This window comes from Zalophus californianus, chromosome 8 (genome assembly GCF_009762305.2).
Source record: "Zalophus californianus isolate mZalCal1 chromosome 8, mZalCal1.pri.v2, whole genome shotgun sequence".
NCBI classification, from domain to species: Eukaryota; Metazoa; Chordata; class Mammalia; order Carnivora; family Otariidae; genus Zalophus; species Zalophus californianus.
The window spans coordinates 20,234,590-20,250,791 of NC_045602.1; the positions used below are offsets into that span (position 1 = coordinate 20,234,590).

Below are 16,202 nucleotides of genomic sequence, written 5' to 3' on the forward strand. Positions count from 1 at the left end.
TTACGGGTTTATCAATCAGATCGCCATGACGTGAATGTGAAAGGTTAGCTAATTCATGCAGGCTTACAAAAGGAAAAAGCGTTTGTTCACTCTTTATTCAGTGGCAATTGATCAAATCAGAAAAGGATAAAGAAAAATGGAGGAAATCATCATTCTTCTACAATTTAGTCATTTCTTAAAAACTTTCAGTGTAGACTCTTTCAACAGGCTGTATACTTATACCGTTTTTCCCATTGTTGGAACACTGGACTTAATAGGTCAGAATTCAAATTCTCCTGCTGCCACTTATTAGTTATATGATTTGAGACACATTACTCAACCTTTGTGACCCTCAATTTTGTCATCCATAAAATGAGTATAATTAAGATTAAACAATAGTATTAATAAATATCACCTAGATAATAGATAAGTATTATTTGAATCTTAAATCAGGTGAATCTGTGTCTTCAAACTTGCCATCATGGAAATGCGCCCTTTTTGGATGTATGACTTTTTGTTTCTTTATTATAGAGAAATCCACAACTGATGATGAAGTGCAGAAGTCAGATATCTCGTCCAGCAGTCAGGGAGTCATAGAAAAGGAATCCCTGGGACCTCTTCTGTTGGAGGTAGCTGGTTTCACTGAGTAACAAAGTGATCAAAATCTTTGGTCTAAGCCAATTTGTTTTTTTCTTTTTCTTTTATGTCTTCCAATTAATAAATTATAAAACAAAGTAAGTTTTAAGAAAACCTTTAATAATTATTTTATTTTGTAACCTGTTTTGACAGTTGTGGCTATTTCAGAATTAAATGTGATTGATAAATAGGACTTTCATGAAGGCATTCTATATAGTCAGATGGAAAACTGAAACCTACTGGATGACTGCCATTTATTTCTGGGGAGGTTGGGACTCATCGGGATTATAAAACATTAGAATTATTTAGCTCACTAGTGCTATCTATTTGTCTGTGATAGAATTTCACTTTTGAGTAAGGGATGCCTCACTTTATTGCAGTATTAGTTTTTCTGAAAAGTTTCCTAAAATTTTTAATTGTTTATGTGAACACTGTCAGAAAACTTACTATTTTAACAACCCTCTACCAAACTTTTTTAAAATGAAGAACTTTTAAACTTGAATTATTTTGTAATTACTGTGTAATTTTCTCCTCAGCTTTTCGTATCTAATCCTCACTCCCTCTGTTCTCAACGCAGATGGTTTGTTTCCAAGCAGGCTCATCACCTTAAGTGCTCCCTCTCATACATGAATGTTTAAGAACACGTGTGTCTGGACACATTCCTGCAGAGTATGCCTTTCTGTCTCTAGGCCTAGTTTCATTTGTACACCTATATGTATGTGTATATGTGTATACATACGTATATAAATATATATATATACACACGCTTACATATTTTTAATATATTTTGTGTATATAATAAATTCTCCTTTTCTTGTCCTACTTGAAGGCCCTCCTTTCTGGTGAAGTCTTTCTAACAACTCAGACATGTACAGGTCTCTTTATTTTCTAACTCCCTTATGCATTTTTTCCTATTATCCCAACTTATTCCTCTGTTTTTTTTATTATTATCCATAATTCCCTCTGCCAGCACTGCTAATACGAGAATATTCTGAGAATTCCAGTTCTTGATTTTCCAGCCCCAGAAATTTCTTGTCTGCTCTTTGCTTTACCTTTCATCTCTGTGGGGATGACACCTAAATACGTACTTCTTGCTCTCACCTCTTCACATACTCTGTTCCTGTATTTTTCACAGGCTGCTATGTATTTTTTCCTCTCCTAGTAGCAGTTCCCCCTCAAAATCCAAGTTCTTCATTTTCCCTCCATGTGACACAAGCACTTTTGTTACTTATGGTATCGGTCTTGATGATTATCATTAAGGGAATGGGCACGTATTTTGTAGAATTGTAAAATATAAAAGACATAGGCCATTGAAACTGGATAGAAATGACTACCATGCGAGCGCATGCACGCACGTTGTAACTGGGAGGGGAGAGCTAACCACATGTGATAGAGTCTGATGGTTTTTATTGTATCCTTTTCATAATCTATTAAATTGATTGCGTGGCACATGACTATATTTTGGAAACAGTGTTGTAACAAGTATAATAAAAATGTATGGTAGAATCTAGGCTGTGAACATACAGATGTTCACTACAGAATTCTTTCAACTTTGCTGTATCTTGAAATTTTAAAATATACGCTATTGGAAGAAAATATGTTAAAGAAAGAAAAGCACTTTTGGTTCATTTCTAACTTCCATTTCTTTGCCCTGCTTGGCACCTGTCACTGGCCCACTGCTTGGTTACCCTGGACCCTTCCTGGAGACCTGATCTGTCCTAGCATTTACTGCCTATCTCCTCTACCCTACAGGATGTTAGTACGCTAGTTTTTTCATATCTTCAAGTTTTTCTTTGTAGGTTCTGTCTGCCTTATCAGTGCCTTAGGTTTAAAACTAGCCTCAGGACTCCTTTCAATTCATTAAATATTTTATTAAATTTGCTTTCTGCATATACTGTCCTTTGAGATACTAATTAGTATAAGGTGTACAGATTCTTAAGATTTCTGGGGTTCCTGTAGGAAAATGGTGATCATTTAAATCCTAGCTTCATCACAGATTCTTCAGAAACCACAGATTTCAACAGCAAGCAGATTATCAACAAACTGAACACAGCACAACTAGAGACAGAGAATATTACTACTGCTACTTTAATTTATATAAACATTCATTATTGATGTGTGAGAGAATCCACAACACTTTAACATGAAGTGAAAATGACAAGAAAACGTCCATTTGAAGCTACTATAAAAAGAAAACAGAGTAGGAATTATTTCTTTTAGCTGATGAAATTATTACCCTGAAGACCACTGTGAAATCAAGGAAAGCTGTGACACAGCATCACACGTGAGTTAGATATCATCGGGTAAGCATTTTCAAAGAGGAAAAAGAAATTCCAGAACCTCAGAATAGAAATATATTTAGGTTCTTGACTTCAAGGAGCTAATAGTATTTTTATTTATGAGATATAGATATGTGAAACAGACTGCAAAATAGAATTCCTAACTTTTACAGACTTCAGAGTTGCCTCCATCAGCAACTTTTTCTGTGCCTTCTTCTGTATCCCCCAACCTCATCCTCATTGCCTTAAACTTTATAGAGTCTAATCCAGGGCAGCTAGGAGAAGTGGTGAAAAACCACCGTGACACTCCTTGGATTCATTCAGGCTGCAGTCTAGAGCTGCACTATTCAGTAAGATAGCCACTAGCCACACAGGGCTGTTCAAAGTAAAATTAAAAATTCAGTGCTTCAGCCTCACCAGCCACATTTAACATGTTCAGTGCCCACATGTGGTTAGTGACTACTGTATTGGACACACAGATATAGAACTTTCTGCAATGACAGGAAGTTCTCTTTGGCAGCATTGGTCTAGAGGGACTTGCTTAGATGGAAGATGTGCACATCTAAAAAGTAACCAAATATCAACCATTCTATGAGGAATTCTCACCATACAGTTTTCCAGTTATCCCCTCACCTCCCCTTTTAAACATAAAGTAGCATGAGTTAAGAATGAAGATATTGGAGGTAATTTCCTCACATTTAAAGGGAGAGTGGAATTAGACTTTATTTATTCAACAAACATTTGTTGCTTGACGCATAGTAAGTACTCCTGCGTTTTTTTATCTTGTCCTCATTGTCTGTTGCTCTCTGCTGTCTAAATTCCTCTGCCTCCTGTTCAGAGCTCTGCATCATCTCACTCTAGCTCTTTATCTCCCATTGCTTCCCAAGAAAAATTCTGTTTTAGTCATGGAGGGCTCCCTATATCTTGCTCATGCATTCAGGCCTCCTTACCTCACGTTGTGCCATTCCTTACATTGCTGTGTGCCTCTTGACACCATTCACCACCCAATCCCTCTTTCTTAAGACTCTTCCTGTTGCCTCCTTGACAGAACTATTTCCTCTCTGGCTACTCCTCAGCCTCTCCCTCAGATTTCTCTTTCGTCACCTGCCTCTTAAATGTTAGCATCCTTTAGGGTTCTGGCCTTGGCTCTTTTCCTTTTTGTTATTCTGTGCACATTTCCTGGGCAGTTTCATCTATGTCTGTGTCCTCTGATGTATTCATGTATGCATGTGCACATGTAAGCATGTATAAATTACCAATTAGGGTTCTTGGTTTTCAAACGACACCAATTCTGACTAAATTTAGTACATGTGAATTTATTGGAGTGCTATTTGGATATCACAGAACGATGCTTGGAAATAAGATGAAACCAAGGCATCTTAAGGAGGCGAGGAAGCAGATATGATACAAATGGTCTTTTAGAAAGACCCATCTGGGCAGTGCCCTGCTGCTAGAATGAATGCATTCCACCTGTGTTCATTCTTTCTGCAATTCTCCTCAAGGTTCCCATTTAAGTTGGAAGTCTCCCAATGGCCTGATTAAGAATCTCATGAGACCTTATTTAAGGGGGAAAAAGTAACTCCCCGAAGGAAATCAGATATTCTTTGGAAGAGAAAAAGATGATTGTAGTTAAGAACAAATAAACAAAAAACCAAATGATACCATATGTACCTGTAAATTGCAAATGTCTATCTTTAGCTCAGATCTCTCTTCAGTTTCTCTTTTAGTATATCTTGCTGCCTTTTGAACATCCCCATCTAAATGTTGCTTAGTCATTTCAAATATAACATCTTTTTTTTTTTTTTCTAAGAGGAAGAAAGAGAGACAGCAGGGGCAGGAGGGGCAGAGAGAGAGAATCTTAAGCAGGCTCCATGCCCAGTGTAAGCCCAATGCGGGGCTCAATCTCACGACTCTGAGATCATGACCTGAGCCAAAATCAAGAGTCAGATGCTTAACCCACTGAGCCACCCAAGCGCCTCTAAAACTAAATTTTTAATCTGTCCTCTTACTTCCTGCTTAAAAATAGGGAAAAAAAGTAAAAAAAAATAAGAGCAGATTTCCTTACCCCTTGGTCCCCTTTCTCAGGAAAAGGCACTTATCTACTAGAACCCTTACGTCATTAATGAAGGATCACCCCAAATCCTCATTCCCACAGCTGCTAGAGGTCACCAAATGCTGTTTGTTCTGCCTGTGTCAAATTCTCTTCTATCACTTCCATTGCCGTTGCCTTAATTCAGGTTCTCATTGGAACTGGAGTATCACAATAGCTTTGCAACAGTTCTTGCTTCCAGTCTGCATGCCAAACCTACTGCCAGAAGGATCTTTGTAAAAGCAGATCATGTCACTCTTGTGCTTAAAAACATGGCCTTCAAGAAAATGCCCATTGCCTTTAGAATAAATTATTTTTTTGCTTTTCTTGAAGATTAAAAAAACACATTTACCATTATATATAACACAAATATAACAAGTGCATACAAGGTGATTTTGTTTTTAACCTCTGAGCTGTTTCCTCTGTTTTGAATGTCCTTTCCATCCCTCATCCACCTGAGTTACTACTCTGTGTCCTTCAGGACTTCGCTTGGGCATAGTGTGTCCTCCTCCCAGGATCTGTACCAGTCACAGTTGCTCCTTTGCCCATTTCGAGTGCTTCACTCTGTCCATAACCTTTTTGAATTCCTCTTTGTACTATATTATAACTATGTGTACTTGTCTTTTTCCATTCAGAGACTACAGAATTGTTGAGAATTGTGTGTTTTATCTCCAGAATTTTTGTCTGGCATGTAGGTGATAGTGAAGTTTGTGGGGTCATGTAAAGCCAAGGCCCTGTGGGAAGCCTTGGCCATTGTGGACCCCTGCTGTGAGACACTTGGGGGGTCAGGAGATAACCCCTCAGATTGCTGATGTTGTGCTGAATGGATGGACGTTTGTTATCATCTGAGTGCAGCTCAGTGGAAGACTGGCTGCCAGGGCGTGGAAAAACAGGAAGATTCTTCCCAAAAGCACACTTGGAAGTTAATTATATGCACAACTTATGAGGGAAACTTGTAGAATAAGAGCAAGTATCAGCAGATTATATTAGTCAGTCATACTTGAAGAAATTAGAGATGTTTGTATATTCATAGAAATAGTCTCAAAGAATATTCCCTGAAATGTTACCAGTCTCTTGGGGGTGAGATTTTGGCAGATCTTATACTATTTCATTTTCATACTTAAGCAATTTTTATAAGTATATATATCATTTGTAATTAAAAAGCAAAAAAAAAAAAAAATAGGCATTTCCAGCAAGAGATAGGCTGTCTTGCATCCCAGGAGTAGGGTCAGCAGGACAACTCTGCAACCATGAGGGAGCCTTTGTAGACCTGTTTTCCAAGCCAGCCTTTTCTGGGGAAGCTCAAATGAAATATGATGCCCCAGACTTCACAGAGGAAATGACGAGTCCATGTAACTGAGGCCAAGCAGAGACCCGGTGAAAGTTCTACACTCCCTGTAAGGCCGATCAGCTACATATTCCAGAGGCCAGTTACTAGAATAGCTTCCCAGCCTGGCAGTGAAGTCAGGTACAGTCAATGGGAGGAGAACTTGGAGAAGCCCCAGTAGGTCTGTGGAAAGAAAGGATACTACAGGGACTCCAGGCCTACTACAATGAAGAAGAACTTTTTTAAGTTCTGGATTTTGCAAATACTTTAAAAATAATTGCAGCAAATAGTCCAGGTGAACCTATAAGTCTTTCTGGTGCTGGATGCTGAGCCTACCTTTGGCTAGTCTTCAGACTGGACAGAAATGATCCCAGAAATGGGTCTTTTTCTCTCCCATTCCCTCTGCAGATAACAGGCAACTTCCAGAGATATCCAGAGACAGACATGGAAAGTGAAGAAAGCAAGGGAGAGAGTAACTGGCTTTGAGGATAGACAGGGTCACCAGGGAGGCAGAGAGGGAGAAACCAAGAAGGATGCCCTGAAAACTAGGTGATAAAAGGGAGGAAGTAGAGCTAAAGAGGTTGGGTAGTGTGGCCCTTGCAGTAGGTTCTCCATGGAACAACCAGGTTTTGCTTGCCTGTCTTTGGTGTCAATACTGTTTCTTGCTCTAAACTATCACAGTTATACCCACACTATTCTTTATTAAACTCTTTTAAGAGACCAAAAATAAAATAAGTAAAATTGTATTTATACTGATTCAATTAGTAACTAAGAACAATTTAAATAATTTTTAGGTCTACTTTTAAAAAAATTGATATATCTGTATTTCCATTGTTCCTATTTTCACATAAACTGCAAGGCAAATAATATGTACTGATCACCTGCTATGAAATTTATAGCTAATCTGACTTAAAAAAAAAAACCAGTTAGAAATGAGGGTGCTTTCCTGTGCTCTTCTAAACACGAAATAGGTTGGCAAAAGTTTTATCTAGGGGTGAGGTTTTTAGATCATTAATCACATCCCTGGGTTTTTATTGAAATTCCATATTTCTTGATCTCAAACAGTGATTCTTCCAAAGTAATCAAAAGGTGTTGCATTTTCATATTAAAAAAAATGAGTTTAAAGCCCACTGAAACTTGAAGATTTTTGAGCAGGTAAAAAGTCCTGTTTTTAAATTTTTAAACTGAGAAGAGAATTTTACAAGTAATTCTCATCGTTTTGGTGACAAAGTCACAACTGCAGTAACATTTCAAAACATGCATTTTCACATGCTTGTCTCTATAGCATAAGTGTCTTTTTGAAAGACACTTTACTTCTTATTCATTGTTTAAATTTTATCTTTACCCTGGGGGGACAAAATTAAGTGTGTTTGTTATTTGGAAAACATCTGCTAGGTAACTTATCACAACCACTTGTCATCATAGAAAAGGTCAGCAAATTTGGGACACTTGCCTTTTTTAAAAAGAAAGACGAATCGCCGGTGACATCGTTAGCTCTTTTAAGGATTTTGCCACAGATAATTAGCACACTTATGTGTGATACAAAGGATTTTCATGGTCATTTTACATCTTGTTACAAAATCCTATAAATGTTCTCCTTTCTAAAGGTCTTGTTTTTATTTCTTATACATATCCTATAGCAAGTAAACTGCAATATGTTACAGTAAGTGGAAAGATTATAAATAAGTAAGGTGTCACTATCAACTGTTGTATTCTGGATCTAGGATTCCCTGGTTTGTGATATGTAACTATCTGAACTGAGCTGAGGTATCAGGGTGTCAGTATGGTTTATTAAGCTTAATTTCTCCTCCTTCTTCTTCTTCTTCTTTTTTTTAGTGTTCCATGATTCATTGTTTGCATATAACACCCAGTGCTCCATGCAGTACAGAATTAAAGTTTTAATTTAATTTAATGACCTCAGTTCTTTCCACAAAGGGCAACTTTTAAAAAATTTTTTATTGTTATGTTAATTACCATACATTACATCATTAGTTTTGGATGTAGTGTTCCATGATTCATTGTTTGTGCATAACACCCAGTGCTCCACGCAGAACATGCCCTCTTTAATACCCATCACCAGACTAACCCATCCCCCCACCCCCTCCCCTCTAGAACCCTCAGTTTGTTTCTCAGAGTCCATAGTCTCTCATGGTTCATCTCCCTCTCTCACTTCCCCCCCTTCATTTTTCCCTTCCTTCTCCTAATGTTAATTTCTTCTTTATATTTTAGATTACACTATAAATAGAGATTCTTTTTCCCTCACCTCTAAGATTTAATGCTCCCCTTAGGTCATATACATTTCCTTTTGGAGACCCCTCGCTCCATATCAGAGCATAGGAGGCCCTCTGTGATTTGGCTCTTGTCCACCTCTCCAGACTTAAATCCTTCCATGATCCTGTCTTGTACCATGGACTCCAGCAATTCAAAACTGCTTTTTTTGTTCCTTCATGTGCCATGCTGTCCCCTCTGCCTACAGTGTTCTTCCCTCATTCCTCTTCTCCTCCTCCACTGTGTCATCTGTAAAGAGCCTTTCTTTGTCCCCCATCCCAACCTCAAGTTAGGTATTTTTCTTTGTGCTCATAGAATATTTGGTGTATGACTCTGACACTGCATTACTGGTATTTTATTATGTCTATGTCTCTCGACCACCGTACCCCAAGTTCTTTGAGGGTAGAGACCAGGTCTTAACCTATAGTTGAGAGATGTTTATGACTGCGTGAATATCAATTACTTGCTTCACATCTGCTACCATAAAGTTTCTCTCTAAGAAAGAGGGTTGATACACTCATTCATGCCTGCTGTACCTTACCGTACAGTCTGTTTCAAAATCCTTCCCCTTCTACAGAAAACATGCAATATTATGTCTTCTCTTCAGGCTCCCTTTTTCTTTTAACTTGACATATATTTCTGATCTCTTTTTCAATAGAGAAATGTATGTGTTTATTTTTCTTTTATTTTTTTAACATCCTAATCTCTTAATCCTTTTTTTGTTTTTTTGGCTTTGCAGGCTTTGGATGGATTTTTCTTTGTTGTGAACTGTGAAGGGAGAATTGTATTTGTGTCAGAGAATGTGACCAGCTACTTGGGTTACAATCAGGAGGAATTAATGAATACCAGTGTCTACAGCATATTGCATGTGGGGGATCATGCAGAGTTTGTGAAGAATCTGCTCCCAAAATCACTAGGTACAAAGCAATGTGTTTTTTAAAAGATTATGAACTCTCTATAGCTTTTTTTCCATTATACAATTATTATATTTATAACACATAGTATTATTCTAGAATGTTATAACGTACAAAAAATATTTTTAAATTTAATTTCAGCCTGATATGTAAATATGAAGGGAGAGTATCATCAAATAGCTGATAGAGAGCATTCCTTTTATCCTGTTCCTCTCGTTATGCCCTAGTCATGTGACAGTAGTAAGAAGCAGAGCCGTCAGGTGCCTTGCCACTAGAAGCTTCTCCTTGAAATTTCCTTTGTTTTCAGTTTTGATTATGTCTAAGAAAGAGACAAATGTATATCCTTCCTACCACCCTGCTCAAAAAGAAAAAAGGGAGGGAGGGAGGGAAAAATATACTGTCGTATTTTATATGTATTAAAACGGACATTTTTGGATATAAGTGGCTTCAACTCACAAGTTTCAAGTATGGTTGGACAGATTGTTTGCTACAAAGGAGCCCGGCTGAGAGGACGGAGGGGGTCTGATTTCCAACCTCTGTTCCATTTGCTAAACCCTGTGCCTATTCCTTTGCCTGTGTGTGCTCTAAAAGTAAGGGGAGGGGCTTGACTAGAAATTCTATGTAACTAAATCACACATGCAAATAAAATGTTATCTGTAACTCTTTATTTTCTGTATTGATCACTCAATAGAATGGAAGCTTTATTTCTTCTTTGAAAAGAGTAGTTATGTGTTTATCGTACCTGGGGGCCTGAAATGATTATTTCTGTTAAAATCACCAGTTTGATATTTGAATTATCAAGGGGTCTTACGTGTTTTGTTATAGAATTTTAGGGTATGAATGACTTGAGAGATAATATACTGGATTCCTTTATTTTTTTTTAAGGTTTTATTTATTTATTTGACAGAGAGATAGAGCACAAGTAGGAAGAGTGGCAGGCAGAGGGAGAGGGAGAAGCAGGCTCCCCACTGAGCAGGAAGCCCGAAGTGGGGCTTGATCCCAGGACCCTGGGATTATGACCTGAGCTGAAGGCAGACGCTTAACGACTGAGCCACCCAGGTGCCCCTGGATTCCTTTATTTTAAAAATGGTACAAAGATAAAATAATTAACCCAAACCTCACAGCTAGCTCATAGCAAAACCAAGACTCCTTCCTCCAGTATAGGTTTGTTTCCATGATTTCCTCTAACAGTTACAGGCTAATGAGATACTAAAAAGGAAGGATGGTCAGTGAAGAGGACAAAATAAAAAAACTGTTGGGAATGGCGAGAGAAGAGTCTTAAAAACACTCTGACTGCCACCATGGTTTGAATATAGCATTGTTAACTGGGAAAAAGTGACCCATCACACAGTGGTGATCACTTGAAATGTACAGACATCTTTTCTATAACTGAATTCAGTTTTCTTATATCAAATCAGGCAACATTTATGTTTTAACAATCATTTTTATGTAATAACTTATTTTTTATTTTTTAATTTTTTAGAGAGGCAGGGAGTGAGGGAGAGGGGCAGAGAGAGAGAGAGAATCTTAAGCAGGCTCCATGCCCAGTGTGGAGCCCGACACAGGTTTCAGCTCATGACCCTGAGATTATGACCTGACCCAAAATCAAAAGCTTAACCAACCTAGCCAACAGGCACCCCAATTTTTATGTAATAACTTATTGACTACCCACTATATTCAAGGCATTGTTGCATATAAACTTGTACAAATAAAATAAAGTGTGAGAAAAATGGTTTGAAGAAGCCAAGGTTGGTCTCTGTCTAATCTAAATATTTTTTTTTGAGTCACAGTCTCCTTTGAGAAACTTGGAATCCTCTCCCCAAAAAGGTGCACATTTTCACAAGCCCGTCCTTAAGAATACATACCTACCAGGCTAAAACTCCTGCTTAACAATGGATCTGTGGTTTTCAATCATTTTTTCATTTCCAGGGTGTAACTGGAAATAAATGGAAAAGTGCATTAATTAACTGCTATAAAAATCTGAGTAAAAGAGTAGTAAGCTGTTAATTATTAATTTTTAATTTTTGTCTTTAACTGTTTATAAAGACTGTTAATGAATTAGGAATATGTAAGGTCTTATTTTTGAGGGGGGAAATCCTATACAATCTCTTAGAAATTTTACAATTTTGTAATTGGTAGACGTTTAGATTTGCTAAGGAAGATAAGTATTCTGTTGCCTCAGGATAATGTTAGATGTGAAGAGATCTGTCTTTTAATCTGAATATCTAATAAAGCAGGTGGCTAAATGTATGTCTTTTGTATCCTCAGAGTTTTTCACCCTATTCGTGGCCATATAATCAGTTTTTCTTCCACAGTAAATGGAGTTCCTTGGCCTCAGGAGGCAACACGACGAAATAGCCATACCTTTAACTGCAGGATGCTAATTCACCCTCCAGATGAGCCAGGCACCGAGAACCAAGAAGCTTGCCAGCGGTATGAAGTCATGCAGTGTTTCACTGTGTCACAGCCAAAATCCATTCAAGAGGATGGAGAAGGTAAAACAAAGGGTGATTTTAAGGTGTTTGATCGCTTTTTCCGTGGCTTTAAAGATCAGGGAGGTAATTGATTATAAACAGCCTTTTCAGATAGTATTTTGGGTCACTATATTATGTATCATAGTGTCTATTCAGCTATGTTATTTCCTAATACTTAAGAAAAAAAATTGCCAACATCTAGAATCACCCCTTTAAAATGCCCCCACACTCTCAGTTTTTTTTTTTTTTTTGAGATTTTATTTATTTATTTGACAAAGAAAGACACAGCAAGAGAGGAAACACAAGCAGGGGGAGTGGGAGAAGGAGAAGCAGGCCTCCTGCAGAGCAGGGAGCCTGATGCGGGGCTCGATCCCAGGACCCTGGGACCATGACCTGAACCGAAGGCAGATGCTTAACGACTGAGCCACCCAGGCGCCCCCACTCTCAGTTTTAAGCTGGCATTCCACTAAAATGTCAAATTCAAACCAACTTGCTGCCTAGAAATAAGAGACGTAGCTAACTGCTGCCAGTTGGAAGTGTACCAGATGCAGCAGGCTGTTGAACAGCTCTGATTTTTAGAAAGTTTCAAGTTTAGAGTGTGGGGAACGTTGGAGGATAGAGTTAGCATTTTTGAGGCCATGCAAGGTAATTTATAAGGAGAAAGCGTATGAACAGATGAAAACACAGCTGAAGCTCTAATACGAACATGGTATCAACATGGCATTAGTCAGATATGTGACAGAGGATGAGTTTTGCACATGAGCTAGTCTGTTTTAGACTAAGTAAAGCTTAAGTAAAGCTAAGTGAAGACACCACAAATTGGAAACTGGAGTAAGGACCGGGGAAGGTAAAAGATGAGAAATTAACTGGATATAAGAAAGGTCATGCACGTAGCAGGTTTCACCCACAAATGAGTGCCACAGTCAACTGAGGACTTTTTACAAAATACACATGCCAGTGCCAGTCTGTCTTACATGATTGAAGCTCATGTTTAGCTGTGTGATATTGTGTGTAGCACTCAAAAAAATTAGAAATGGGACTTGGAAAAAATTATAGATCCTAAAACATGAAGTCCTCCATCAAGGGCAAAATAATTGCTTCTTCAGAAAGAGTCAAATGTTTTTCTCATATGGTAATTATTATCTGCACAGTGGTTATGAGAATAGTCTTTGTAGCCATTAAGTACTGATAAATAGAGGAAATTGACTAAAAACTGTATTTAAAAAAATCACTGTGTTCCTTAAATCTAGTGAAAACTACTTCTTCAAGTTGTTACCACCCAAGTACATTAAATGTGTCCGTCTCCTCTGGTTTATGTCCGGACATTCAATGCGAAAGGGATTAATTTATGCTAACTAGATCTCCACCCGGAGCTGCCAGTTTTTGGTTACCAGGAATTTTATCGCTAATATTATATTATTAGATCAGAGTGACTCCAGTATTGCGTCAGATCGTATAACATGTGTTGTTTTTATGAAAACCATTAATGGCAAATGATAGATGTGAACTGTTTTCTGCCTTCTTTTCTTCAACTTCCCTTTCTTGTTTTGGGCAGATTTCCAGTCATGTTTGATTTGTATTGCACGGCGATTACCTCGGCCTCCAACTATTACAGGTGTAGAATCCTTTATGACCAAGCAAGATACTACAGGTATTAACTGCAAAGTTTAGAATTACATCCAAAATTTTATGTCCTTCTGTTGTCTGCTATTCAGCTTCTGTTCACTCTTCTTATACAGAAAATATTTTAGATGGTCTTGATTTTGTGCATTTTATTTTTATTTTATTGTATTAACTTTTTTAAGATTTTACTTTTAAGCAATCTCCACACCCAACATGGGGCTCAGACTCACAACCCCAAGATTAAGAGCCATATGCTCCCCGACCAAGCCAGCCAGGCGCCCCATTTGTCTTGTGCATTTTAGATGCTGTAATCATTGTCATGGGCAGGGTGCTGGGGAGAACATTATAACTATTCACATATTGTTTTGGTTATAAATTATTTTTCATAATCATGGAATAAAATTTTTAAAGAAATTTGGCACCATAGATGTAAATACATTTATTTATAAATGGTGGTTTTAAAATTATGCTTCAGTGTATCTGGCTATTTCTTTTTCCTTTCCCCTTTTTTTAAAATGTATTCAGCACATACTGATTAAGTGCCTAGAAGTGCCTGTCAGTGTGTGTGACTGCTCAGGGTGTACATAGCTGAGAAAAATCAACAACATAATTACAAATTGTGGTACATTTTATGATGGAAAAGGTGTGAGATGGTAAAAGGCAAACTGAGAGGGAAAACCTATTTTTTAAATTAGCTGGTTAACCAGCGCGAGGAGCTGATTTTGAGCCCTAAGCTCCAAAGGATGAGGTGGTGCCAACTCTACAAAGTGTGGCAGGGCTGGCAAGGAAGGGTCACTGTGCAGCATGAGTACTCCTGATTGAGGAAGGAGAGCTAGCTGCAAAGGCCTGTGGGAAAACAGACAGGTGCTTTAGAGGAACCGAAAGAAGGGCAGTAGAGCCCAAAAGTGAGTGCTAGGAAGTAAGGCCCTCTTTGTAAAGGCCTACTTCAGATTTGATTTTCAGCCAAAACAAATTGTTACTGTTTTTTACAATTTTCTATGGTATTTTTCATATGTTATGTAATCTTATCTTTAACACATCAAGTTTCATACTTTTACATCAGAGTTACTTATGTATCGATTACCTCTCTCATTTTAAAATAGGGATAGATACCATAGAGATATTTTTTAGCAAACCGAGATTTTAAAAATCATTTCTACTGAATTTTACTCTTTGTCAAAGTTAGTTTTAATGTACTTTTTGACCCTTACCATTACTTATAACATTTATTAATATTTGTTACAATATTTATTAGTTTTTTAGTCCCAGAAATAAAATATTCCTGTTGTGTGCTTTATTCTTGGGTTTTTAAAGATAAGCTCCCAGCTGCCCTTACTGAAGAATAGGTGGGGATAAATTAGCACGAATAATAGAGTATTGTAAAGAGAATGTCTAGGACTTGGAGATATAGCATCTGCGCATAGTAATTATCCCTCACCATAACTTTCCTCCCTCCCTCTTGAGTCTACCATCTACATGTCCTTTTCCATATTTGACCAATGTACAGCTCTGGAAAAATTGAATAACCTTTATTGAAAACCAAAAATACTAACGCATGGAGGAAAAATAGGGTCCACTGAAAAATATAACTGGTCTTTTGTGTCAGTAAAACCAAGTAAAGGCTTGTGAGCAGAATAAGAGCTTGCTGGAAAGAGTGGAAGTAAGATTACTGAATAAATGTGGGAGGCGAAGGAGGCCTAAATATTATGAGGATGATTTAGGCACAATATATTTCAGCTTTTCCTCATATTGCATTTCTAGACATTGAATCTTAAATTGGATTATTTTATGTTTTTTAAATTTTATTTTAGAGAGAGCGTTACAAGCAGAGGGAGGGACCCTGAGATCATGACCTACTCCCGACTGAGCACAGAGCCTGATGTGGGGCTTGATCTTAAGACCCTGAGATCATGACCTGAGCTGAAATCAAGAGTCAGACCCTTAACCGACTGAGCCACCTAGATGCCCCTTAAATTGGATTATTTTAAAGAAGACTGTATTTTCCCGTAGTAACAATGTTATTACTGGTAGTTTTGTTCCTGACCAAGGACCCAGCATTAAAATCTTAGATATAACTGATTTTAAAGTAGATGTGTACAAATATAAAAAATAAGCTCTGAATCATAAAATAATTATAAATCTAGAGGGAACCTCAGAGATCACGGACTCTAGCCCACTCATTTTACAAAGGATAGAATGTTGACTTTTCCAAAATCATACAGCTAATTGCTGAGAACAGACATCCATAGACCCTAATATAGAACTCTTCTTTTATATTGCATTGCCTGCCACCAAAGCACTATTACAAGGACATCACTGTACTGTATACGCTTATTACATAAAAGATACCAGAGGAAATGTAAAATATAAGGAAAATAGAGAAGTGCCAAAGAAATATAAAGTGTTCTTAAAATGTAAATAACATTTTATTATATCATCAAATTGATTTAGATAAAAAAATAATTTAAACTAGTTGCAATAAGTATTAGGAAGTAGTAGTTTTAACTACATAGAGTTATGTCCCTTAAAAAAAACAAAAAGTCCTCTATCAAGAAATGTTGAACAGCGGCTTAGTTGGGTGAGTTGGTTGGTTGGTTGAAGTTTCCTCTAGCA

The 16,202-nt window shown here is 37.5% G+C and overlaps 1 protein-coding gene across 8 annotated transcripts in view; it reads left to right on the forward strand.

The window, feature by feature from the left end:
- The window catches only part of NCOA1 (nuclear receptor coactivator 1), a 246,093-nt gene that overhangs the window by 163,972 nt on the left and 65,919 nt on the right, over positions 1–16,202 (forward strand). For all 8 annotated transcript variants that reach the window (XM_027621455.2, XM_027621452.2, XM_027621454.2 and 5 more), the window contains 4 exons: positions 511–608; positions 9,318–9,495; positions 11,808–11,987; positions 13,522–13,617. In XM_027621455.2, the coding sequence (XP_027477256.2) occupies positions 511–608; positions 9,318–9,495; positions 11,808–11,987; positions 13,522–13,617 (552 nt within the window). The remainder of the gene's footprint in view (positions 1–510; positions 609–9,317; positions 9,496–11,807; positions 11,988–13,521; positions 13,618–16,202) is intronic.